The sequence below is a fragment of the Passer montanus genome, unplaced genomic scaffold (assembly GCF_014805655.1).
Source record: "Passer montanus isolate IOZ18808 unplaced genomic scaffold, ASM1480565v1 scaffold51, whole genome shotgun sequence".
Classification (NCBI taxonomy): domain Eukaryota; kingdom Metazoa; phylum Chordata; class Aves; order Passeriformes; family Passeridae; genus Passer; species Passer montanus.
The window spans coordinates 2,399,368-2,427,026 of NW_024370041.1; the positions used below are offsets into that span (position 1 = coordinate 2,399,368).

At 46.0% G+C, this 27,659-nt stretch overlaps 1 protein-coding gene across 1 annotated transcript in view; it reads left to right on the forward strand.

The window, feature by feature from the left end:
- Nucleotides 1-12,285: 12,285 nt before the first annotated feature.
- FGFRL1 (fibroblast growth factor receptor like 1) overlaps nt 12,286-27,659 on the forward strand; it is a 166,984-nt gene continuing 151,610 nt past the window's right edge. Inside the window, exons 1-2 of the mRNA XM_039723820.1 lie at nt 12,286-12,318; nt 13,365-13,474. Coding sequence (XP_039579754.1) covers nt 13,414-13,474 — 61 coding nt within the window. The 5' untranslated portion in view covers nt 12,286-12,318; nt 13,365-13,413. The remainder of the gene's footprint in view (nt 12,319-13,364; nt 13,475-27,659) is intronic.

Here is a 27,659-nt window from a genome sequence, read left to right on the forward strand (position 1 = left end):
CATGTGAGATCTTGCCAATAACTTTTGATGTGGCCTAGGAAATCACACAACTCAGCTCCCATGGTATCAGATATGAGGAACAAAGAGGTGGCACACTGCCTCTGATGGAGCTTAGATGGGTGTCCCTGCACCACAAGGAGAGTTCAGCAGCAGAGGAATAAACCACCCCTCTGTTGCTCAACCATAACTGAGACTCAGAGGCATGTATTTCTCCCCTTCTCTTTTGTCTTAATGCCATGGTGTGGGAGGGGAATGTTTAGCCATGGGCAGTTCCTTATAGCCTAGAATAACATGTAATTTCCTAGGCCACCTTCAGCACAAACTGGGATGAAGAAATAAATTCCCGGCAAAGCTGAGAAATGTTTGCAAAGCTTCCCTAAACACAATACAAACTGGAGTGAGTTGATGAGGACGTGTCAGGACAATGGGAAGGGAAGAGGAAGATGCTGGGAGTGCCATGTGCTTATGTAGGTATTTGGATCAGGCACTGGAAACCTCTGTGTCCCACAGTGTCTCTGTGAGGCTGTCTCCAACAGGCTGAATCACAGCTCCAGGTCCAAGTGTTCCTGAGCTCTGGGAGAGACTTGGACCCAGAGATGAATTCTGTGGCTGCAGCTCATCTCTGACCAACAGTTTATCAGTTTTAGCCCGTGTGCTCAGCTTGCTCTTTGTGCAAACTGTGCTCGTTAGGGGATGGTGGTGTCAGCCACTTGCCCTACACCTACACCTTTCACACCATGTGCCCTGCACTCTGTGCTGGCATCCGGGGCTTCACGCAGGCATTCTCACCTCCAGCTCACAAGAGCGATGGCATGAATTGCTCTAAATCAGGAGCTGCATGTGATTGACATCTGAAGTGGCAGTGAGAGGAAAAGGGCTTATCTGGCTTATTATCCATGCTCTGTGCTGCAGCTTGGGTAAATTCTGGGTGACAAACTCTCCTCCAGTGAAAACCTGTGTTGTTCAACTTAGCCACGTACATGGTTCACTGTTCTGATGCCTAGGACTCAGTTACTAAATGGCAAAAGAATGAAATAGACATTTCCAGGCCTGTGGACAGCCACTCAAACCAAAATTCATTACTCTAATCAGCTGCAATTCTGCCTTCAAATGGACTTGTCAGAAATGGTACTGGGCTAACACTTTGAGTTTTGTGTCACTTCTGAGTGGCCCACAAGGCTTTATTCAGATCCAATAAACATGTTTGAACTATTAAGTTGCGGCACATCTCTGAGAGCTGTGCAAAAAGTAGCTACAAGTAACTAAGATGCTCTTGCAGATGCCTGACTAAACTTTTCGGGCTGTGTCTTTGGAAGAACATGGACTTATGTTTAGGAAAAGTAATTCTGCAAGGATACAGGTGCTAGCAATAATGTTTTTCTACTCAAATAGAAGGGTCTTCTTATTTTTTTCTTACAGACACCATCCCAAATGCATTCCTGTTCCACAATCTCTTGACAAGCCATTTTTCACAGACAAAAACTTTGTGTTTGTACTGAAGGATGTTGCTCCTTTTCTGGACTCCTGAGTTTCAAGACATGCTGCCCTGCTTCCTGCACCCAAATTTCATCCAGCCCACCTTGAAGCACCTCCCAGAGGGCTTCTCATGAGGCACAGCTTGTGTGCTGCTTGGAGATGGTGTCAACAGGAGTGTGCCCTGCAACTTCTCTGGGAAAACACACTTTGGGAGTAAATTTTGGCCAGGTGAAAGCAAAGAGTCGCTCTAGGACTGGTTGTAAGGAACTTTTAGCTGGTGAAAGCAGAAGCTCTGGCAGGTCACTCCTTGCACTAATGCCCCTCTGCCCCATGCACAGGGGCTCACAGAGCTCAGTGTCCTGTCAGAGCACCCCACTGGAGTCAGGCTCAGTGATTTGGAAATGCTGACCTGCAGCTTTAATTATGGCTTTGCTTTTGAATCTTTTCTGAACTGGTGCCCTGAGAAACTTTTCATGCAGATGACTTTGGTGTCCATAACCCAAGTCCTTCATCCTGGTGCTGGACTACACAATAGAGTCACACTTAGCTTTGTTGGAAAATACATCTGAGTTTAGGCACCTTGGATTATTCAGATTGATCATCCTGCTAATTCTGCCTGGCCTTGAATGTATTCATTTTTTCCCTAATGCCTGGCCTGGATTTCCTTGTCAGAGGCTCAGGATGTTGTATTCCTTGAAGAATTCTTTTGCACTGTATAACTTTACAATATGTGGAATTTCTTCTCTCTATTTATTCACTTTAAGTGCTATGCTCAGGTGGGGATGGTTGTGTCTGTAATCTGGGTATCTCAATTTATGGCCACATCAGGACTCGGAGTTCCTACCCTTTTCATGATAGCAAATGATTTATGAAGAAGACATTTAGGGCCTGGTTAGAAAAATGGCTCCATAAAATGGTGTATTTTTAGCCTTCCTGCACTTATATGTCTTTCAGCTGAAATGATGATCCCTATTCCCTTGTTAGCAGAGGAGAAGCAATACATCCATAAAGCTGAGCCAACATATAAAAATGTTGTATATTGTCAAAACTCTTCATTAAAGCCCTGTCGCTAAAGTCACTGCAGAAATGAGGAAGAGAACTTAATTTTTAACTCCCAGATTCACTGTCCCATTTTCCCATGGGAAGGACCCTCACACCTTTAAAGTGCTGAGAATTTCCTCTGCTGATGGGAAACAAATGTCCCTGAGTCATGCACAATGTGCTTTTTCTGATGCCACTGCATGAAAATGTGGATGTCAGCTCTGAAATGTGACTCCACATATGCCTTACCCCACTTGGATCCTTAATGCTCATATCAGCAGTATGAGAGTTGATTTTGAAATCTTTTCCCCTGCTCTCTGCAGGCCAACCCAGGACTGGAGACAGACCAGGATCCACCATGGATTATACAGGAGTGAACACAGCCAGAATCAGCCACTGGCTTGCAAACAATTTTTTTTTCTTATTTTGGTCCTGGAGAGGTGAGTGCCCTGTTTCTCTTGCAGTGCTCCTGGAGTACAAATTCCTGGTGAGCAGGGAGGGAATGCAGTGAGCTGCATATCAGCAGCTTCTCAACTTTTTGCTGGGGGTTAAATTGCCTGTGAAGGAAGTTAAATCAATTGACTTTACAGCTGAGCTGATTGATAATGCCAGCTCACCATTCCCAAAGCTGGAATCTTCATGCTCAGGCTGTCAGGGAGTATTGAATCCTCCCAGGCCTCTCTCCTGCCTTAGGACATTGTGCTGCTGGCTTGGACAGAAGCTCTGGCTACTCCTGTAGGATTCTCTGTGCTAGGAAAATCCCCTTACTGCCTTCAAGCATCAAACATGCTCCTGGCTTTGTCAGAGAAGTGTGAAAGGAAAAGGGGAGGGGAAGTTGAGAACTCAACCTGCCATTCCAGGTTGAGCTGCAGGGCTGACAGTGAGGAAAGAAAATAATATTTCTGCTGCTAAACAAATTTGATCTTGAATCAGTGAGAAACTAACTGGAGCTTACCCGGTGCACTCATTTTGGAAAACTTGTGCAGCTCATTCAGAAATTGGGTGGTTTCTTCCTCAGCACAGCTTTGGCTGCTACAGGGAGCTTGCCTCTTCTTCTTCTCTCTCTCTCTTTTTTTTTTTTTTTTTTTTTTTTTTTTTTTTCAGGGAGCTTGCCTCTTCTTCTTCTCTTTTTTTTTTTTTTGGGTACTGTTTCTAGTGTGGATTTGTGGATAGCCCCAGAGCATCCTCTGCTCCCCTCTGGGTTTTGTTGGTTCTCTTTCTTGCAGAGACAAACACCCATGTGCAGATTTTAGTGAGGGCATTATTTTCTCTTTGATTTAGCACGACCAGGAGTTATTCCATTATACCCAGACTTGTCTATTTACTCTTTAAAGCATGTTCCTTTTATTTACTCCTCCAGAGCTGCCTGTTTAATCCAATCTCTTTTCCACTGAATTACACTAGCACAATAACACAGGCCAAACAGGTTCAGCCTGGGTCATGAGTGGCAGAGTAAGGAGCTATATTCTTGCCAGATAATAACTGTAGTATTAAAAGAAAATTAGTATTTCCTGGGACCAGTGAGATTTATAGCTAAAAAGGGAGTTTCTATTCTATATATCTATATTCCCAGTATTTGTAGTGGTTTTGCAGCACCTATCCCTGTAAAAACTAAGCAAATGATCTGAAAATGAGAGTAGAGTCTGGCTCATTTTTGCAGGAAGCCTGAGATCTGCCAAAAGTTCTATCCAATGGGTAATGCCTGGCCAGCCAGATGTAGGACCTCATGGAGGAGGCTGGCCCCAAAGCCCCAGCAAAGCACCCAAACCCTGGGATGACATTATTCTGTTGTGTAGAACATGGATAAAAGCTCCCCAGTAAGCAGACCTTGGAGTTCAGAGCCAGCACTGCAGTGGGTGTTGTGCCTTGTGTCCCAACATCTCTCTTCCCTCTGGCCTTGGGTTGCAAACTGTGTGACAGCTGAGGACACCCTTTTATGTATTTATGTCACCTTTTGCTCTCTCACTATTGCATTACATCTGCCTTGCCATGCAAGATTTTTATGTTCATTGTTCTTTCTGAGTAGCAGATTTTTTTGTTCTTCATTATTAACACTATATCTTAATGGCTCTCTTAAGTAAACAGACACCTGGCCTTTACAGAAACATGAGAAGATAAGTCCTCTGGTCCATGGAGGTTAAGTTCTTATTTATTTCTATCATCTGTGATTTACTATCCAGCAGTTTTTCTCATGAAATACGTTGTCACCTTCTCACTGCCCCGTGTACATCTGCTGCTCACCAGGACACCAGCCAGCCCTACTCTGCTCCTGTTATTTTGGAAACCCAGAGCTGTGAGTTTCATAAAGGCTGGGTTAAGTAAGCAACAGATTTATCTTTGTCGAAAGATAGAAGTGTTTGGCAGCAAACGTTGGCAGCTCCTTGCATATTTCCAAGGCTCCTTAGTGTGCTCTCTGCTCTTCCCTTGGCTGGGGATGGCTCAGGGGGCTGCTGCCCAGCCCAAGGGGCTGCCAGGCCTCAGCAGGCTTGGTGTGGTTAATATTTAACCCTCCCTGTGCCTGGGGTGGGTGGGCCAAGTGCTCCCCATGTAGTTTCTGGTGCATCAGGCCATGGTGGATTTTGTATCCATCCTGCCTGGGCTGTGGACAAGGGGGAAGAGCTCTTCAGTCCATCAAGGTTTGTCCTGGTGTGAGAGGACAGCACAGCCAGCCACCCCAGCAGTGATCTTGGATGAAGCCATGGGCACAACACCAGGACAGAGTCTGAAGAACATTTGAGCAACTGCAGGGCCAAGAAATCCCCACTGAGTTCAGGGTTTCCCCCATGGGAATAAAGGAATAAAGCCATGGCTGAGCTCTTGTGGTGGTGTGGCTGCAAGGGCTGAGGGATATCCACAAGCTCCAGAAAAATCTCTGAGAGGAATGTCCTAAACAGAAAGTATTGAGGTGCTGGATGCATCTTCCCTGCCAACTCTCTTTATGTACCACAACAGCCCAGGCTGGATCTCTGTTTGAGGGAATCAAGGAGAGTTTCTCAGACAAATCCTGGGCAAAACAAAGCTCCTGCCAGTCCAGGTAGGCTGGAGCAAGCTGCTTACTGGGGAGAAGGCAGCACAGCTCTCCCACCCCCTTTCTCAGCAAGCATCCCATTCCAGTCTCTCCTATTGTTTCTATTTGCACACAGATAGAAATTTCCTATGAGGATCATTTCCGTGTGGTTTTTACGCATGAGAGTAAACAAGACATAGCTGTTGACTGTACAGTTAACATATTTTTGGTGGTGTTCCCATCCAGAAAATGCAGCTGCATTATATTCCTGATAGAGTGGAACTAAAGTTTGGCTTCAGCAAGAATGTTAATAAATGAAAGACATTTCAAACAACACTGATTGAGGCAAAGTGTCAGTCCCTCTTCCCCCCACCTAACCCCTCCCACAAGGCTTAATTTTTTTGCAGAGTTGCAAAAAACTCTGATGTGTGACCTGGAAATCAGCAAATTTCTGCTCCTGGTTACACTTGCATGAATCTGCAATGGCTTTATTGGTTTCAGGGGGTTTGTCTGGGCCAGCACCCTGGCCACTGAGAGCAGGGGCTGTGCTGCTGCTTTACTGCAGGTTTGTCCTTCAGATAATTTGGTTTCTCTTTGTTATCAAGACCCAGCCAGAAAGGGGGGAGGTTGTGCTCGTACCACCTAAACTTAGTCAGTGCCCCTGACATGATGCATGTGGCTCTTGCCTAATCTGCCATTGCTGACAATTAAAACACAAACATATAGTCATGTTTTTGGATGAAACTGTACAAACATTTCAAAACAGTTTATGCATGCAGATTTGTATGTTATCAGAGAGCACCACACATGCACATGGAATTTATGGAAAATACTGAGATATTTGAAAGGAAATAGTTTGGGAAGTTGTCTTATTTTTTGAACATAAATCCCCAAACAGTTTCCCTTAACATTCCTCACGTCTGTTCAGCAATTAATACTTGACATTTCTGTTTCTCATTCTGTCTGTTGATATTGGGCTTTTTTCTTTTTTTGTTATTTTCCACAACTCTTCTTTCATGTTTGCTACATTTGTTTGCTAAACCCAGCATCAATGTGTACAAATTTCCTTGAACAGGAGGATGATCTGAGGAAGCAGTTGGAAGAGATTTAGGCCTTCAAAATTGTGGTCTCCGCCGAGAATGAGCTATTTAGATTCAAAGGTTGCAAATTCAGTCTTCAGCTCAGCCTACCTGGACTGAATAGTGGCTGCTCATATGAGTCTGTTGGTTTGATCAGGTTTTTTTTCTCACTTAGAATGATTCCAATGGCTCCAGTGGGATTATTCTTGTTCTAGCCAGATGTAGAAGGAAAGCAAAATCAAATCCTTCATACATCAGTGTCAGACTGACTCCAAGAAACCAGTGTTGAGTGATATAAAGGATAAGGGGCCTGAGGAAGGATGTGTTTATGGAGAACATTTGGAAACTTTAACTACTTGTAGTTTGAACAACCGCAGAGTTACAGAACTGCCTTCAAATATTTAAGAGTGGAAAGAAGTACAGAGTGATGGAAAGGGATATGAAAAAGAGGAATGAGATACAATTAACAAAAGGAGGAGTATAACTCTTTTAAACAACTGGCGAACTAGTCTGCCACAAGCTTTTTGTACCATATTCTTCATCGTGAACAGGAGTTTGGAAATGGTGCTCAGATGTGGTTTATTCCTGTGATCACGGTTAGTTCTTGAGTACAAGGGAATCAGATTTTGTTGGAGATGTAGTATCTTTTCTTAGATCTACTGAGAAAAGTCAGAAAAAGCAGATGAGGTCTGGGCCCTGTGTGTCTAAAATGTTCTGTGTATTCTTCCATCTAGATTTCTTGATCTAAACCCCTTCCCTTTTCTTACCTTTCCTGCAAGGAAGGAGAATTTTGCATGGATTGTAGTGTTTTATTACACTAGGACCTTCCTGTATACCCTTTTGGAGCAGAGAAGGTTGTCTGAAGCTGTCACAGAGGCAATATAGGTCTGCACTTCATGGTGCTGCTTTGGGATGCTGTGAGCTTTCTGTGAGCTTTGCCTTCAGCAGGAGAGTTCAGCTTAGCCTGGAGCAAGGACTTTTCTTCTGCTGTCACCCACCTTGGAGACATGAGCTAAGCAGCTGACTAGTGTGTCCCAGGCACTGAGACCTTGAAATTCATTTGGCAGCTGCTGGGAAGGCAGTGTGAGGGACTCACACTGCCAGAGAGATGTGTCCTCCTGGCATGGGCTGGGCTGGGCTGGGCTGGGCTGGGCTGGCATTCCCCGAGCACCTCTTGGACTCTGCTCAGGGCTGTCACGTTTCCCCGGTGCCAGGGAGCGCTGACACAGCGTGCCCAACCTGGCCAAGAGAGACAGGGCCTGCTGCCCAACTGGGAATGGTGGAAGTGATTGCCTGCAGATGCTGTCATGTGCAGATTTAGCACCAATGAGAAATCCGAGCGCATTCTCCAGGCAGAGCGAGGCTGGGCAGTGTGTGCGGCGGTCCTGGTGAAAGGGCTGGGAATTCTCTCCTGGTGGTGCTTCAGACCAACAGAGAGACCCACAAGGCAGCAGAGGGATCTTTTGTGCCTGTGGAAAGCCAGAAAAGCCCTGGTATAATGGCCATGGGGAAATGGGACCTCCCAGCATTCTGCACAGGACCCAAGGTTTGGATGATAGCAAATCTAACCCTGTTACCACCCTCTCCCTCTGTCAGACATTGGCATTCGTGCTTCATGTATAAAAGTGAACCACATGCATATGATGAACCATTTGTTTCTTTGCAACACTACTTAGAGCAAACCTATTCTAAGGGACTAAATGTATATTTACACGTGACATAGATTTCAGCACTGTACCACCCTGTTTGATCTTTCCATCTGCCCATTCAGCCCCTCTAAATGTTATCTAGGTTATAGCTGGGTCTCAGTTACCATATATAGGGAAGACAGTGATTCTGCTTTCTCTGAAAAACACCATTTCAGCCTTAGCTATAGACCTAAGTGGAGCAGGCAGTGACTCTGCTGTTGTGCAAATGGAAAAGTGCGTTTTGTGCTCCTTGTCTTCCCAGGAGAATTTTAATTTCATGTGACATTTTCTGCGCTGCCCTATCACAACTGATCCACCCAGGGATCAATCCCATTACTCACCTTTCCCTGCATCCACATCAACCCCCTTCCCCAGGCATCTGGGAGGGATGCTCAGGTTGACCCCACGTGGCTGGGTAACCAGAGGAGGGCTGCCGGGACGGGGTGGCAGGTGGAGGGAATGTGCTAATCCTGGTCATGCCCTTCCATCACCTTCACGTGCTCCGTCAGCTGCGCGGAGCCGCCCTGCGCCCCGGTGGCATGTCCCCATGGAGCTGTGCCACGGGCCCCGTGCTCCTCGGGCAGGGCAGCGCTGCCAGCCCCGTGGAGTGCTGCGTGTCACAGGGAATCTGGCTGCGTGGCTGCCACCTGCAGCTGGGGAAAAAAAAAAAAACAAAAAAATAATCACTGGAACAGGTTAGGAATTACAGTCTGAAGGTGCTGCGTGTCCCAGAAAAAGAAAAGGTTGAACCGTCAAGTTGGAAGGGAGAAAATGCGGGGAAATGGAGTTCTGTGATAGCAGAGGTGAGCAGCTCCTGTGAGAAAAGAGGTAGAAAAGCTGGGAAAAATCCAGTTTGTGGTTTTGGAGACATAAGGAAAGTCACCCTGGGGATGGATGTTCACTAGACCATCACAGCCATGCAAAATTTGAAAAGCCATGGTCTGGAAACAGGGCTTTGGGGACAACTGGGATACAAATGGACTGTTAGGCTGCTTCTCAGGCCATGTGGAGACACGTATTTCGTTGCTTAGCATTCATTTTTGTTTGTCAGCTCCAGAAAGCTGTTTTCCCACAGCCTTGTCTCAGGACCGTGGGGTGCAGGAGCAAACTGGGGCTGTTGACTTTCAGACTACTCAATCATCCACAAATTACAGCCAGCCCAGAAGAAAAACACAGCTCTGCATGTTTCCTTTTTTAGGTAGAAGTGTTGGGAAAACAACATGAGATTTTGTTTCTGATAAACTAGGAACTGTTTCAGGAATATTAATTATTTTTCTTGAATCAATATTTTACATTTATTTCTCTACTATGGTATTGAGATTGAGATGGATGAAGCCTACAGCATGGGTTTCAGATTTTCTTTCAGGCCCCTGAAAAAAAAAATTAAAAATAGTGCTGAAATTTTGATGTCAGACAGGTTTATTTTCCGGTTATTTTAGCCTAGGGTATGGAAGCTGTGGGCTCCATTCCCTTCCCCGTGTAAGCCCTTTGTAACATCATTTGGAATCATATTCTAAAAAAGCTTCTGTACACCTTAGGAAGGGGCTTAAAGAGTATCTGAAGGTGTTGAGGCACCTGAATAATTTTTAACTTCTTGTGTGCCACCTCTGTAATCCTTCATCTTCCAGAACTTCACACTGGTGGAAGGCAGCAGGAGAGATTTTGCTGCTTCATAGTTGTACTGTGAGGAGAAATCTCAGTCTGGGAGATGTTGGAGCCTCCAAAGGCACACACGTGATTTTCAATAAGGAAGTGAGGATGGAAGGAATGGATCCATTCAGGGATTTTTATCCCCTATGTTCACCCTGAACTGGGTGCTCAGTGCTGAGCTTAGGCACAGCCTGGGTTGGAAGAAGATCTTTTCTTTCTGAGCTGATTGAGGCCCAGAGAGAGCTCACCCAAGTCTAGACAGTCTGAGACAAGATAGTCATGGTGTATCTGGGATTTAAGCCTCAGCCTCTGTGCATGACTTGAAAAACAAGACGTGGAGTAGGAGCTCAGCCAGGTCCCTCTAACGTGGTGGGAAACCTGCCTGTGAACCAATGGCCCACATCTGCACCAGAACTGAGGCTGCTGTGGACTTCAGTCTGCACAGACACAGAGGCTGTGTAGATAGTTCTAGGGCTGGATCACCTGTGTGGAGATGTCCTTGGGACAAAGACCTTGACTCCTTTGGGGTGAAATGGCTGTAAAATGTTGCAAAGAGGTGTTTTACACATCATCCCGAGATGCAGCATGAAGCTGAGCTCTCATTCTGCTGCAAGTTAGAGTGATTTTATCAGAAGGCATGGCATGAACATGACCATGTAGGTTAAGTCCTGAAGGTTTCCCTCAATCAACACTGTCTTTGAAATCAATGAGGCTGAAGTTATTGCCTGATAGGAGAAGGGGTCCATCTGGGATTTCTCAGCTGAATTAACTTTAATGATAAAAATTATGATATAAATATGTAAAATACAAAACCAGTGTTGTCAGCCGCTTTGTTTCTGGCTTGAGGGGTTTATATGTTTAGTCTTAAATGCTTTTCACATTGATTTTGTGTATTAAGATTTAATGTTGTCAGGAACCACTCAGTAAAAATATTTAGTAATAACAATAAAAATGGTGTGATTTCATAATCCTAACAAAACAGATAAGACAGATGTTCAAACTAATTCTTGGCTTGGGTTTAGGCATTCTCCTGGTGCCTATCACATTGAACTAGTACTGAGACAACTTTGTTTTCAAGGAGGTCTTCATGCTGGAGCATATCAAGTAAGAGATCTAAGGAACTATAACATCAACAGTAATGATATTTCTTTTGAGATACAAAATGTTTAGCCATTGGGACAATAATTTTTCTTGTCGTTTGTTTAGTCTGTTTGGTGAATTCTGCCAGGTTGGTTTTGATCCTGTATGAAGAGTGATTTGCTGCAAGAGCGGATGCATCAGCCGAGTCGCGCTTGAAAGTAAATAATAAATAATTGTAACAGTTAATATAAGGAACTGACATCTCCACAGTTTATTTTCCACTTGGTTAAGTTTAGCTCAGGCCAGCTTCTTTCTGGCATCATTTGCATCCAAGCCGAGCGATCAGAACGGGGCAGCCGCCCCCGTCCCTCCCGGCTGCGTTCCCGGTGGGTTCCCACGGCCGGGGCTCTCTCCCGGCCCGGGCCGAGGGGTGCTTTGGTCGGGAGGGGTCCTGGGGTGCGGGGTCGGAGGTCTCCACCGCCGCTGGGCTTACGGGGGCGCGGGGAGGGGGATGCTGTGGGGCACGGCGAGGTCGGCACCGCAGCGCCGGGGCTGCGGGCTGGGCAGCGATGGGGACTGCGGGACGCGCTCCCCGCGCACCGAGCGCTCCGCAGCCGCCGCTGCCGCCCGCAAAGGGTTAAGGGGAGCGGGGCCGGCGGAGGGCGGGGGCTGCCGGGGGCTCCCGGGGATTGGTGCGAAGTTTGGAGCGGGGCGGCCCCGCACCGCCCTCCGCGGCGGCTCGGCCCCCACCGCCACAAAGCCCTGCAGGGAAAGTTGCTTTATCGCCGGTTTCTCTCTCCCCGGCTCTCCCCCCCCCTCCCCTCCCCTTCCCCAGCCCCTTTCCCCTCCTCCCCTCGCTCCTTAAACGGGATTCCGGCTGGGCGAGCCGCCGGACGGCATCACCGGGCATCCCGCGGCGCGGAGCCCCGGAGGCTCTGGCAGGTCCCCGCTGTCCCTCCCCGCACACACACGCTCAGCCCGGCCCGGAAAGCAGGAAAAAAAAATAATTTACAAGGTTTCCCCCTTTCCCTGACCTCCTCGCCCGTGACTCTCGAGTGGAAAAAAAATCGCCCGCGGGGGGCGAAGCGGGGGGAGGTTGTTCCAAAGCCGGTGAAGGGGCAGAGCCGCTCCGTGGGGAGGGCACCCCCAGGCAGCCCCCGCCACCCCGGGGACGGGGGGGATGAGGTAGAGGCCGGCGGCGGAGCGCCCGCCGGGCGCCGTGGCCGCGGAGGGCATGAGGCGGCGAGCGGCGGGGATGGGCTCCAGAGCGCGGTGTTAGAGCCCGGCAGCAGCCAAGGTAAGTGTGTGTCCCCCGGGCCGGGACACCGCGCCGGGACACCGCGCCGGGCGACCGTTTTGCGCAGCCGGGAGCCGCCAGCGCAGCCCCGGGGCGCGGGGCAGCACCGGGTGGCATCGCGCCGGGTGTCCCCCCGCGCGTCCCTCCCTCCCTCCCTCCCGCGACCCCGGCTCCCGGCGGCCGATATCCCGTCACCGCCGAGCCCCGGCGCCCCCCGCTCCCGCTGCCCGCCGCGGACGGCGGAGCGAGCGGCGCTGCGGCCGCGTTTGCCGCGCTGGATGCTGTACGCGGGTTGTTGTGTGTCCTGGGGGCACGGGGTGTTTAAAGCGGGGAGTTTACAAGGGTGAGGAATCCAGACAGTGTTTAGAGAGTGAGAGTTTTAGGAGGAGAATGGGGTGTAATTAATGTAAACCTGATCTTCCCCGGGCGTGCGTATCGCAGCGAAGGCATCTTCAAGAATCTGGGTAATTGAGTGCGGTTGCGCTTTGGGACGCACCTCTGGAGCCCACGGAAACAAGTGGGGCTGTTGGTGGGGGGAAGAAGAGGAAAGGAGGAATCAGTGCTGTACAGAGAGGTCTCGGAGTGGAGGAAGGCGCGTACCCAGAGCGGAGCCTGGCTGAGGGGCACTGGAGCAGCAACACAAAGTTTGCTGGGCTGCTGATGGGAGAGGTAGCATTCCTCCTCCCCCTTCCACCAAGTTCCTCCGCAAATTGTTAACCTGAAATCTTGTTTTATGGCCACTTGCTAGCGTTTTGTTTGCCTTCCAGACTGGTTCTGTACAGGATACTAAAGAATTATGCATTAACTGTAAACTTAGAGGAGCTTACTGGCCTCAGTGGGTTCTTGATTTATATCAGGCTAAAGCAGAGAGGAGGGCAAAGTTTTACTCACTGAGCACCAAGGAATGAATTACAAGTACGTTGCTCTTTCATTTGCTGTTTCTTCTTGTCAGTCTTCTCAATAGTATTTAAAACTCTGCAAGGTTGAGGGTTGCTCAGGGTGTTTTTCCTCAGTAACTATTTTGCTCTCTTTTTTCCTGCCTCCAGGTCTGAGAGGACAGTAGCCTGTGCGATACGGCGGGATCTGGTTTTCAAAATGGAATTGCAGCTGGCGCTCCTTTTGGCAGGGATAATTGCATTTTCGGACTCAGCGAGAGGTAAGGGGACCGCGCTTGGTGCGATCACCCTGGGACTCTGTCCCTTCCCTCTGCTCCGTGAGCTCTGCTAACACCCGTGGTGCCCCCAGAGGGACCCCCCAGGGGAGCTGCTGTCAGCAGGGACTCGTCCCCTGCACATTTTTTATCTGCACAGGGGTGCAGGCTCGTGCCCACGTGTGGTGCCTCCTCACCTGCGTGGTTCGGGGCCGTCGTTTGGGATGGAGGTCTCTTAGGCACAGGTGAACTTCCAGGGGCTTTTCTTGTGCCTGTGTAAAAATACACAGACAATTTTAAAGAAAAGCAGCTGCATTCCTCTGTGGATCAGAAATACCTCTCCCCTCTTGTAATCCCTCCAGCCTCTGCCCTGTGTATTCCCACTTACAAACTAAACAAACACATCCATTAACTTCCCCGGTGACAGACAAATGACAGTTCCCAACAGCTAGAGCGTATTTGAGTGCTGAGGCTCCAGCAGTTGATCAGATTTCAATAAACAGGTTACCCTTCCAGAGGCAAATTGAAATACGTTGACTTGGGAATGATGGGGGTAGGAAAAAAGAAGTTTCTTTATGGCAAGGTGCTTTTAGCAAAGCTGTGGGATCAGAGTGCGAGGAGCGGTGGCGCTTCCTGCTCTTTGCCTGTGTTGTACCTGGGTGGGTGCTGTCCTTAGCCTGAATGGGAATCCAGGATTTCAGCTCCCCCACCTCTGGTCACAAAGTAGGGGCTGCATCGTTCCCGGAGAATAGGGGTACAACTTTAGGATGCAGATTGCTCCAGCTGCAATTCCCAACAGTCTCAGAGTTTTGTGAATTGTTATAAGACCTTGAAGTTGTCCAGTGTGAAGAACTTGCAAGTTAAAAGATTTAAACTTGCTCTTTACTTGGGCTGTAACTTGCCAAAAATAAATCTTGGGGGTGAGGGTGGGAAAGGAGAGGGGGAGCATTACTCTCAAAACTCAAGTTTGGTTTAGTGCACTGCTTTTTTTTTTTTTTTTTTTTTCTTTTTGGCATTGGCTCTCAAGCAAATATTTTATGGAGGCAAAAGCACTATAAAATGATTTGGCTGGAAGCTGAATGAAAAAGAAAACAGTGTATAGGCTGTAATTCCTTCAAGTCTGAATTCCAGGCAAGGCTTACAATGGAGACTCAGTTTAAGTTGTGGGCGATGGGCAGCAGTGTGTGAATTAAGATGACTTCATGGATGTATATTATTGCAATGGACCTGAGAAGTTGGTGGAGTTCCGGAAAAGATCTGAAGTGGGCAGGAGAAGACAAAAAGATTCTTGTCTCTGATGTGAGCTGAGTATCGGCTCCTTTACTGGCTGACCCTGTTTAAATTTGGTTTGCAATTTTCTTGCTCTTACACTTATTGCCCCTGGAAAGTGAAGTGCTGTGGGCTCTTGTCATGTGAAGAAGTGACAGAAAATTAACAGCAGTAATTTCAGGACATCGTTATTTTTCTTGTGGAAAGGTCTTTTAAATATAACTTTGATAGGATCATATTGGTAATTGGATTATTTGAACACTTTTCAGAGCTAGAAAAACCCATTCTGTAAGTGTATGGAGAGATGGTTCTGGTTATTTAAAATTATCAAGAGATAGAGGTTAAAAGCCAGGGCCAAACCCATGAAAAATGTCATTCATTTGTGTGCTGATTTAAGAGGGGGGAAGTAGAGAAGAAAAAGGAGTCATTGCTGTGAAAACAGAGACAAAATTCTGACATTCAAGTCCTGCTTTAGACCTCCTTGAGAAGGAGAACATTTCTGATAGTGAAGGAGGTAGATGGAAGATCAAACTTGTGAGCAGAGATGAGACACTTCCCAGAACTTTGAAACTTCATGCTGACAGATATCTCCAATTGTTAGGTGTTTACACTGGGATAATTTCAGGTTCTTGGAGAAATGTGCCAGGCTTTTCATGTGCCTGCAGAGTTTTTCTGAACGCCTCCTACGAGGGCTTTGGCCGCTGGAGATGTGTGAATGTTACCTGCCACAGTCGCTCAGGTTTTATAGGCAGTCCTTCAGCCAAATCTCAGCCTGAGGTTGTGAGGCTCTTCTCTGGGGGAAGAAGGGCTCTTTGTTTTGGTCAAACAGCATTTCATATCTTTGTCCTGATTGCAGGTTAGACATGTGTGGCCTGAAGTGTGCCAGCACCTCCTGATCCGAGGCATCAGAAGTTAAATAGGTGCTTGCTGGCTGGCGATCAAGTGAGGAAGGTGGCTGAGTAGGTTCTCTGGGAAAGTGATGGTCCTTCTTTTCTACTCATTTTTGGCAGAAGTAGGTTATGCTGTAGTTAGGGTGTTAATTTGAAGCTGACTGAATGCTGTGCCTGTGCTTGGGGAAGGGCTGTGCCGTGGTGCATCTGCACAAGGGGGCAGAGTTAAGTTGCCCACGCGCTCCAGCTTTGATATTTCCTGACAGTTGAATGCTCAGCTGCAATCTTGCATTAAATGTTACCATTGTATTAGTTTTACATCTTTATTTAGGTGACACCTTTTAAGGCAAAGGGCCCTGCAGGAATGACTGATTGGGTTTGGCTGGCAGGTTTTTTTTTTCCACCTCCCAGCAAAAAGGGGCGTTTTTCCAGGGTCGCATCTGTGCCTGCTGGCTCTGTCCCACCAATGTATCTCATCACTGATGAAGACATTAGAAATCGGAGTATCTTAGCAAACCAAGATAAACTCTTAAGAAAGAGGCAATACCTCTGAAGTATCCAGGGAAAATAGAGAGCAGGTCTGATTTTAGGGGTACAGGTGGTAGAACTGTCTGTGTTTGAAGGGATTAAGGGTGAGGTGGCTCTGCCTGTGTTTGAACCAATGCTTTTGAGGTTGAAAGACTTTGACTAAGGGCTTGTGTACACCTTCCAAAAAACTTAGTCTGGAATAACTCTCAGTGGCCAATCTTATTCCAGGCTAAGGATCTCCTGAAGGGAGCCTTCCAAAAAGTCTTCCCCGGGAGCTGTTTTGGTAGATATCCAAGCCCCTTCTTTCCCTTGTGGCTGAAAACTAGAATGCCTGTGTGCTCAAAACTCACTCTTGGAGAACAAAACCTGAGTGCCGTGGTTTTCTAAGAGGGACTGTGCCTTCCAGCTGGCAGCCAAGGCGTGGAGCTTCAGCCTGGCAGCTTCAGCCGGGTTCCCAGCCTCGACAGATAACGTCTGCTCTGAACCTGGGATAACAGCACAGGTCCAGGAGCTCATCCTTTGTGTTATTCCATTCCTGCTCTCTCCAAGCAGCCCCATACTGGGCATAAAAGTCTTCAGTGTCCTCTGCAGGGATTGATGCCATCCTGGGTCACTAACCTTTAGTGACTATGTCCTGTAGCAATGTAGCTCCTGCCACGCCACACCTCCAGCTGGACACAGGTAATACAATCTGATATTTTCCTGCCTGTGTTATCTCAGTGACCAACAACGCAATATTTGTTCCAAATCTGTCAAGTTGCCATCATATTCGCGTTGGTGACCGTATATGGTAACGCTGGGATGTGCCTGGCTTGGTCCCATGGCTTAAGCAAGATTTTGTATGGTATGTTTAGAAGTTTTTGGTAAGAGCAGTAACCACCCTCCTGTTAGCAAGTAAACTGATATTCTGCTGGAAACTAATTAGTTTGGATGTTGATTTCATTTTCGGTGCATTGCGTAGGGAGGGGAAGAACGGGACCTTAATTGCTTTCTGTTCTGGCACTTCTCTCTGGAACCTTGGCTTGCAAACCTGCTTGGTGTCTGCTTTACAGGGAATTTGCCGACTGGGCCACGTCAAAATTCAGTGGTTTCATGCAGAAATAATGTTATGTGCCATTTTTGTTTCTCTTAATATTGAAGAAAAGGGAATAGGTTGCTAGAGGTGCTTTTTTATTTCTTGGAAGTTGCGTTCTTCATTCTGATGAACAAAATTCCCATTCTGTAACTTTGGGGTTTGCAAGAGTGAACTTAAGTTTTTATAAGAATCCTTCAGTAAACACAGAAAACATAAATAATGGTAATGGGACAGAGATGGTTATTGGCTTTTGTATTACGCCTTTATTCTTAGTGAGTGGTTGTTACCAGATAGAACGATTAGGTAATTTCTCGCTTGTGCAAGAGAAGCATGTTCAGATCTAACAGCCTGATTCAGATTTTATGGAAGTCAAGCACATCTTCTGGAGAAGTTTGGGGCATTTTTTGGATCTTGCTCTTGGGGAACTTGCTCATGAATAATCTGTCAGCATGACTTGTACCTAGAGTCAACATGACGAGCTAAGAAAATCCTGGTTATTTTTTAAATGCTGGTTCCTCCCTTCTTCTGAGGCTGTCGGCCGCTTTAAATTGAGGCCGAGTTTAAACATAAAATTCAGTGTGCGTCATACTGGAAAATTAGGGTTGATTTTATTTGTTTTTAATTAGGAATATTACAAAATTCAGCAAATTGCTCAAATACATCTAGATTTTCCCTAAAGCTTTTATAACTGTTTTTCAAGTCCATATGTTTCTTTGACCTTCATTAAAAGACGCAAGCAGCAAATCCAAATGTCTCTTTTCTGGGATGAACTTGCGCACAGCAAAGGCTGGGCTCCAAAGCCTGAGTCTTAGCCACAGATGCCACTTTCATATGCCATGAGGTGGTGCTTGAGATATTTCAGGAAAGTGTTTTTTTCAGGAAAAAAATATAATTCGAAATTGAAAAAGAAGTGACTATTGCTAGCAAGTAGGAACTCTTTTTTCAAGATTTGGGGCCATTGGTGCCATTTATTACCTAAAGCTGAAGTTTTTCATTTGACATGAGTTGGCTGATAGAGCTGATCTTTTCGGATATCCTCTCTGATAATTCTTTTTTGAGTGTCTGTCTCACCATAAGTGACACTGATACATCTGGGTGCAGAATACTCATCATGGAATAGTGTGAATGCAGTAGAGTCTGCCTGCGCATTTTTGGATTAATTACTGAAAGAGATAAAAATTTCCACTGAAAGAGCAAAATAATAATAATGCAGAGATCCTCTTGAGCCTAGGTTGAATTAAAAAAAAACCTCAACAACCTTTAGTCATAGCTTTATTTTTCAGTGAGACTTGAACTGGTACAGCTGATTTTCCTGATATGTGAAGCTCCTACTTGTGTCTGCAGTGACTTGTAAAACCAAGCTGCCAAAAGGATCTGTGCAAATGTATCCCAGCATTACAGGAGTTGGTGGAAGTGCTTTTTTCTCACATTTCTTTCATTACCCTCCTCATTTTGTCTTGTTTCAAGTAATTTGTCTTTCATCTGACCTCTTCCTGTATTTTCTGGTGGGCTGCTCAAGCTAAAATGCATTTGATATTGTTTGGAACATTTAGTTTGGATTTCTGTTCTTTATCTTTTTTTCTGTAATCAGCCTTTACTTTGGGCTTTCTCTGGTAATAACGCCCCCATACCTATTTAGCTGTGTTTACCTGCTCTAATCTTTTGCAGCCAGGTGAAACATTTTTGGTCATATAAGGGACTTTTTGAGAGTGGAGTCAGTGTGAATGCAGAAGTTGCAAACACTTCTATCTGATGCAAATCTGTTCAGCCTGCTGCTGTGTTATAGTAACTGTGGTACTATGGTAAAAGAAAAATATTTCCAAAAGCAAGTTCGATCTGATCTGATCGTGCTGTCCTGATGTCGTGTGAGATAGGCAGATGCAGCCCATGCCAGTTGTGACAGGTTAGGACCTGATTCAGAGCCTGTGAGTGTTGGTGCTGTGACTCCTACTCACTCCCATAGACTTTGCATCCATCCCTGAAGGATGACTTACTCAGATTATCTGTGATACCCACCCCATGTGAGACAGCAGAGGGGATGTGGGCTAAGTGTGCAACTCACCTGCTTGACTGCATGGCTTGGACTCACATTTTTATTCTAGAAAAGCACATTTTGCTTCTACTGACTGCCAGCTCTGGTTGATGGGTGGAGTGTGCACTGCCAGGGCTGAAAGCAATTTGGAAATTCACTGCTTAAACTGTGGGTTACTGCAGAGAAGTTTATCCCCAAAGACAGAGAGCAGTGTTCTGAGTCTGCATGGACTCAAAAATTGCCTGTTATTTAATAAATGAGTGTATGCTGTTTGTTCCTAAATCCATTCCCATCTCTTATTCCCCCCCAGCCTTTCCAGTCAAATAAACCTGGGCTGTGTGGGGTTTGGTTGGTTGCTCTGATTACTCAGTGTCCCCTTGGTATCACAGCAGAAACACAGTGTCCTGCAGTGCTGCGAGGAACCTGACGTTGTTATTTCATCCCAGCCACTCCAATTTTCATGAAGAAATTCAGCCAATAACTCCAGGCTACTTCTTCCATTAAGTGTTCAAACTTACTTTGAGCTTCACTAAGGAAAGAAGAAAAATGTAAATTGAGAACAGAGGCTCCTTGGAGCAGGTTAATGTTTCTCAGGATGGCTGCACCTCTATGCTCAGCCTCTCTACGAGTGGTTTCCAGCTTGATGGGACACAAAATAATTTCTTCTCATATGTGGTAAATTTATTTCATGAGAGATTCACACAATCTTGGGTGTCCTGTCAAGTGAGTAATGCAAGAGGTGTCAAACCCTAGATGCCACTTGGGGGCATTGGCTTGGGTGGGTATTTTAGGAGCTGTCAGTGTTTGTGCCTGTCAGATAAAAACACAGGAACAACAGACAAATAGGAAAATGTGGACCTAATTTGTGCAATAGGCGTTTTTAAAAATTCACATTCTCCTTTCTAGGTTTGCTCCACATACCCCCTGAACTAATGATAACCTTAAGAGTTAGTTATTAATGGGGACTGGCACAACATCTCTGTGGTTACTTTGGGCTTGTTAGTTCTGCCCAGGATACTGAGAGAAGGAAAAAGCTGGAGAGGAACGTGGTGGGAAATGTGTTAGCCAGCCTCCAAGATAAAATTTAGTCCAGATTAATTAGTGTACCCCTGCTCTTGAGGCCTGCTGGTCCCTGGGAGAGGATCTTGAGCAGGCAGTGTGTGACTTGGACGGGGATGTTGGGATGCAGCTTTTCCAAGTCTGTGTTGTAGTTCTCTTGTCTTTTGTGTCCCCCATGTACAGGTGTGAGACTCGATTGGCTTTTGACCAATGTGTGACTCTGAGTAAAACCCTTGTAATGTAAAAGGGGTGCTTTCATTGTGCTGTGTTTTGCTATTGCTTTGTATGGATTTTAATCTCCTTTGTTCTAGACAGAAGTGGATGGGGTGAGGCCAAATCAACCACAAAGAAGGGAAAAGGGAAAGCTGTTCAAGTCTCTCAAAGCTGCACAAGCCAAAGTACTGGAGTTAGGCAGCTGCAGATGCTGGAGCACTGTGAACAGGTTTCTTTCCCTCCTCCTTCCTCTCTAACAGATTTGTGTGAGTTGGAGTAACAGAGGAAGTTATTTTTCTCGATGGTTGTTCTCAGATCTGTTAACAGATCTGTAACACATCTGTAACTGCTGGCTAAGCAATGGCAAGTGCCAGATGAGCTACAGGTGTATGAACTGTGTGTCAAGGATGGAAGGGTTAATGAGTAACAGGATGAACCTCTGAACACTGTGGAATATTTCCCCAGGGATACTGCAGACTCTGTGGAAGGAAGGGAGGATGCTTGTTTGTCATTGACCAGTCAGTATTGAACTGGTGGCTTTAACTCCTGCAGGGTGTGGATACCCTTCAGAGAGAGGGTGCTGTGAGCCACCTTGCTCACCTTCTGGGTGAATCTAAATCTTCCCTGTTCTTCTGCAGACTAACACAACATTTTGGTGGCAATACCAGCACCTCTTTATCTGGATGAGGAATATTGGGAAGGGTTTAATGTAATTTTGGGCAGTTTGAAATGGAAAAACTAGGGAGGAGTTGACAGGTCCTCCAGAGAGGAGGTCAGGCTCCATGGATATCAGGCTCCGTGCTCTGATAAGTCATTTCATATTTTAATGTTCAGGGTTGGATTACAAAGGTGATAGTCCCTTTAGGTTCAGTGAGTTGTGGCTGAGTAGGTGTGAGTAGGATTTAAATATATAATCCTACCAGAGAGCAGAAACTGGAGCCTTGTAAGACCAGGCTGAGCTTCAGCTCTGTGCGGGTGGCACCACGCCATGGGAGGGTTCATCATGATCTGCAATAGTTAATATAAAACTAGAATAACAGATCAGAGCTGATGAGTATCTTTCCTCCTCCCTGCTATTCCCAGCCAATCAGAAATGCAGTATTGCCAGGGCTAATTTCATTAAGGGCTAATGAGAGTGAAACTTTCTACTTAGTCATGGCCAGGACAGTAAGCAGGTGTTTACTTTGCCTTGTTTGATTGACAAGGAATCATAAACCTGTTAGGGAGATATTTGCATATGCAGGGAAGTGGCTTTGGACAGTTGATTGCTAATTGCTGGATTTGTTCTCTGAAGGTGTTTGCTCTGAGCACACAGCTATTGTTCCTGAGATACAAAGAAGTAGTAGAGGCTGGTGAGAGCATTTTGCTCAGGAGCTGCACAAACCATAAGGTGGGGATGGGTCAGTGTTTTATCTAGACCAGAGCAAAGTCCTGCTTGTATTCCTAAGGCAGAATGCTTTTCCTGATTTCCTGCCTGCTCAAACAGGAGTAGGCCAGAGGATTTGGAGGATTTCAAGCAGTATTTTGTGATGGTGATTTACACAGTTTTATTTTTGTCCTTGGAACTTCATTGGAAACATCAGACTAGTAGTCCTTGTATGCAATTGGTAAAGCAGCCTCTGGATATTTAAATTGAAGTTAAATTCAGGGCTCTCCTCCCCTTGAGTATTCCTGTTTGGAGGAGGATTGTAGATTCACAGGGTTAGGAATCTGTCCCTTACTTTACCATCAATACCAAAGAAGAAAGCTACTGCAAGGATGCTACTCAAAAGTAATCATAGCAATAGACCTGCATATTTATAATAATTATGACTATTTATTGAGAGTTTCCAGTACATTAAAGGGACCCAAAAAGTGCTGCTCAGCATAGGCAATCTTCCTGTTCTAGATACTGTCAGGAGAAAAAGCTTGTCTTTCTGAAGGCCACAGACTAAGTGGAGTTCCAAGCTTATTTTTCTTTTATCCAAGAAAATCCAATAAATCCAGTAAATTCTTTCAGTGTGGTCTTCCAAGAGTTTTTCAACTTGGTCTGACTCACAGATTATTTGAGTGCCATTATAGACTAGGGGTCAAGCAAGTTAATTCCCAGAACAGTATGCTGCCCTGTTTTCAAACTGTGCTAATCAGGGTTTTGAGTCAAAGCATGGCAGTTTGCTTAGTGAAATTATTTTCCTGTTAGAAAATCACAAATAGGCTCTGACTATTCATGTTGGCCTGGTCACTGGAGCACTCACATCACATGCAGTGCAAAGCCCCCAGGGATGCAGTCGCTGTGGATCAGGGCACTGGTGGGGGCTCATTTACCATTTCACAAGATTGAACTCATGAAAACAGGCTGAAATCTTTGGAAAGAAAAGAAAGAAATTGTTGCTGTTGCATTTCCACCTCCAGCAGGATGGAGGGAGGGCTGTGTGGAGCCCGGCTGAGCTGTGAATGTCCTTCCCCTGAGGAGACATTTGGTGGAGTTATTTGGTTACCTCTCCCCCTCACCTTTTTGTAATGGACTCTTGTTTACTTTTTCCTCCTCCTTTCCCGAAGCTTATTAGCACTGTTTAGGCAGAGGAAATGAATTAACATAATTCACTGTTGTTTAGAACAGGACACATTCCCTGCATGTCTGTATACACACGCTGGCATTCACCCTCCCAGCGCTGTGCAGAGCAGCGTGTTTACAGAGTCTGGCTCCATTTAGGGAGAACAATACCCCGATTATAGAGGGCAGCCTTTTCTTTCCAGAAACCAGAAGGAACCCTTTGCTTCAAGCAGCTACTGCCCCTTGAAGGTGTGGGTGTTATGAGCTGCTGGAAAGGGGGGAATAAATCTGTTGTGGACACAAACCAGCAGCATTGTTCTCCACGGAAGTTGGTTTAGGGGTGGGGGTGAGGAATGGTGTTGGGATAAACCAAATGCCAAGTGTAAGATCTACCAGCGTGCAGCGAGGTGTTGTGACTTCCAATTTAATTTTCAAATAACAGCTGTGAGACTTCATGGGGAGTTATTTGGTGCTGCTTGAGCTGGGAAGGCTGGGTGGGAAGAAAATGGTAATTGAGTCTCAAAGTGGTTTTGGATGGGCTGAGTTGGGTTGAAAGGTGCTGTTATGTGTGAAATGCTGGTCATTTCTAATTGCAGTCATGCACCTGTGCCTGGTAGGTAATGCTGGAGCCGTGTCATATGGAGCATTTGCTTCACATGATGTTGAGAAAGGTCAAGCACTTGGTTTCTGTCCTGCTAAGTTGGGTCATTAGATGCACAAATAGGACTCCCCTTCCTTTTCATGACTGCAGGCACTCAGATTCTGGCAGTAAATCCTTCTCAGGTGTGACTTCATGGCAGCTGAAGATGACTGAACTTGACCCATCACTGGCCTGTCCTTGTCCTCCTTTGCTCTCAGCCTGGTAACTCCCTTGTGCCAGGGGAAGAGCTCCTCTGACCTTGCTTTGGATGTTTTGGGGAGGAAACTTGGGCAGGAAGCCAACCTGGAAAAAATGTGATGGTTTAAATTCTTAGAGGAGCATGGGCTGAGCTTGTGGAATATCACAGTGTCCTTACAGGCAGCGAGTCCTTTCTTCTGTTCCCGCTTATGGCAGGAAGGCTCAGTACTTTGAAGGACTGGATATTTATGGGAACATTTATAAAATGACTCTTTAGGAATCTCAAATGCATCAAGGTCCACAGGGTAAAATGTAACATAGCCTGGGGGCAGTGAATGTGAAGACTGAAAAGTCATGTTTGGCTCTTGGTTCAGCTCAGGGGTAGTGTATTGGTGGACCTTCTGCACTGGGAGATTGCATCTTTCACACTTGCATCGTGACAATTTTCTGTTTGTCTCAACGATCCCTTGAAATTTGGAGGGATTTTATAGGGAAATGGGTGATACCTTCCTTCCTCTGTCTCTGCTTTTGTCTTCTGAGGCAGAAGGATCATTTTGGGGGAATGGAAAACGGCAAGTTAATTCTACCAGCATTTTCTGACCTGCCTATGGCATTGCCTGCTGCAAGGAAGGAGCTGCTCCATGAGAAGCACAGTGGGCAGCAAAGGTGGCTGCAACCAGTGCTGCTGGTGACCAGCTGTTCCCTCTGGTCCAGGCACTGTGTGTATCCACCCTGGGGCCAAGGAGAATGTGGGATGTCACCAGGAGTTTCTCCTCAAGCTTGGTTTTGTCTCTACAAAACTTCTGACTACTCACACTGCTTCAGCAGGTTGCAAAAATAGGGCAGAGAAAACAACTTGGCCAAAATACTCCCTGTGGGTGAAAATATTTTTCCAGAGAGAATAAGAGAGCCAGCAGGCTAAACAGGTAATGCTGCAGGGCTGCATCAGCAGCATTTTTAGGGGATTTCTGGAAGGGGATGTTTATGTTGACCAGTGAGGCGTTGTACTGGAGTTCTGTCCAGGGGTGATTGACACATGTCTAACCTTCTGAAACATGACCCAGCACCCTGGTGAAGCTGTGGCTTTTGCCTCTTGATCCAGTTTTTTGGAAAGGGGGAAAGATCCTGGTGTATGCGTCAGTACCCATATGAAGGCTGCTGGGCTAACTCTGCCTTGGAAGACTAAAGTCAGGTACAGATGTGAAAATCAGAACCTGGTACTCAGTAACTCTACCTATTGAAAGAAATAGAGCATTTGTTTTTTAAATATGCTTTAAAATCTGCCAAACCTTCTCGTACCTGGACAATGGGTCCCTCTTGGTCAATGCAAGAGGGACAAGTGTAGGTTCCCATGCTGGCTCATGGACTGCAAGAAGGACAACAGGAACAGGACAGTAAGAACCACTCCAGGGTCCATCCCTGCATCTGTGATGGCTTTAAACTGAGAGTGTGAGGGTGTGTGGCAATCTGGGGAAATTGTGAATCTTGGCAACAGTCCCTGCCTGATTCAAAATATCTAGGAAACACTGAGCCAGGAGGTTGAAAATACATCTCTGGGGTTTCTTTCTCCAGAAGGAAAAACATCATCAGACTTTCACTGAGACAAGTGTTTGAAAGAAAAAAAAGGGAACAGCTTAGTTATCAGAGACTAACTGAAATAATAGCAGCAAGGAATAACCCTGAATGAATTTTAATGGCATTTTGATTTGGATTGTTTTCTTTGTGTACTCACAGGTGCTTTCCCTTTTACCTCTGCAAGGGTAAGGCAGATACTGTAAAGTAAAAAATAACTCCAAACTGCAAACCCAATAACTTGTCTGAGGCAGATGAAAAATGCTCCAAATTAATTGAACAGGCTTTCTGCTGTAATTAACACAGTGTTAAAATTGACCCAGGGCCTTCTGTCTGTGGCATGTGTTGGAGGGTATTTACAAGATACATATTAAGGTAGAGCTTGAGCAGGACTGCAACATCTGAGACATTTAATATTGCTCTCAGAGAGCAGGTCAGCAAGTGAGCAGAGGTTTTGGTTGGTATGATGAACACAGCATAAGGCAAAGGTGTTGTTGTAGCTGGTGTGATTTTATTTTTTTTTTAGATTGGGGTTAGTGCCTGGAAGTCCTCATTGCACCAAAGCGCTGTCGTTGTGGTGAGGGCTGTGGAACTCAGAACAAAGAACAGACAGCTACAGTGTTAAATGCAGCAGCTCTTTGGATAGAGGCTTTGTTCTACTCTGACAAAGGGCCCCTCCAAAACCAGACCTGTTGGTCAGCTGAGTTTTATTTACTGTGTACCCCCCAGAATGGTGAGGTACCTTTGCACCCTGTACAAAGCAGATGTTGCCCTGATAAGGATTTCTTGCTGCTGCTACAATACAGACCCACCAGGCAAATAATTCTGTCCCCAGAACTTGTTTCAGTGGGCAAGGTGAAACAGATGCAAGCATTTGTTCATGCACAGGCTGGAGCCTTACACTGAACACCCACCATGGTTCATGTGTGTGAATTACAAGTTCAGTTTTCCCCTCTCTGCTGGGCACAAGGCATCATTGACTTCAGGGAGAGATGGCATTACACCATGCTTATTTTTTAAGAAACAACCATCAAAAGTCCTGGGATGAAAAAAAAGAAAATATACACAGATTATTCAGGCATTATTACTGTTATTATCATCCTCATCATCAAAGTGTCTTCATCTGTGATACCAGCAAGGTCTGACTGCTCCCAGGTGTTGCTCCACATCCTGCTGGAGCCCACCAGAGGTTTCCACTCTAGACAGGTGGAAATAACAACCAACCTAAAATCTGGGAGAAGGAAAGATAGTTGAGAGAGGCGAATTTTCACACAGTCACAGAAAAAGAGATCTTCCAAAAGATTTCATTTTCCTTGCAAAGGCTTCTGGTGGTTGTTGAAAGGGCATTTCAGTGGAAAAGGGCCAAGCAGCCCTAGGCAGAACCAACACCCTCAATTGAGAAAGATTTTTTCAAACAGCAGTACTGCTAAGAAGTAATTAAAGTCAAATAAAACACGGAAAATAGTGTATGACACATCCATTTGAATTCATCCCAGTTTGGATCCACTGAACCCATGTAGCACAACACTGGAGGCACACAAGGGGAGGTCCAAGCCCAAGGATTTCAATGCACTTTTGCAACTAGAGAAGTCTCTGTTCTCAAACTCCTTTTTTCCAAGTGTTCAAGCACATACTTCAAACACCTGGAGATTTCTTGTATTTAAAGAAATGCTTGCTGAGGACCTTCCACTCTTGCAGCTCCCTTTGCTTTGTTCCTCTGCCTCTCCTGCAGTGTTATCTTGGGCAAAAATTTAAAATAAAATAAAGAAAAAGGGTCATTTTGGGAGCCCAGCTGTGTCACTTCAGGTTTTTCCAGCTGTTTAGGAAGACTTGTGAGGACTCTCTGGGGGAGAAAGGGTCAGGTCAGAGCCAGAAAGCCACTCACCCTCTGTCAGAGGGGCTTATAATGCCAGGGCAGCTCCCCAGGGAATGTCTGTCTGTTTGTCCTTCCCTCTGGGGTTGACAAGAGGCTGATTCCTTCCCCCAGCTGTTCCCTCTGTCTCATTACAAATGAGACTCTGAAAAGCAGCCCTTGGCCTTGCGACAACTCCTCTCTTGCTAACTTGTTCTACCCATCAATTAACGTCAAGCAAAGGTGTTTTATAACTATTTTATAACTTTTTCAAGAGCAGGACCTTCATGCCTTTGCAGAGGAGAAGTCCAACTCCTGTGTGAGTGGGCT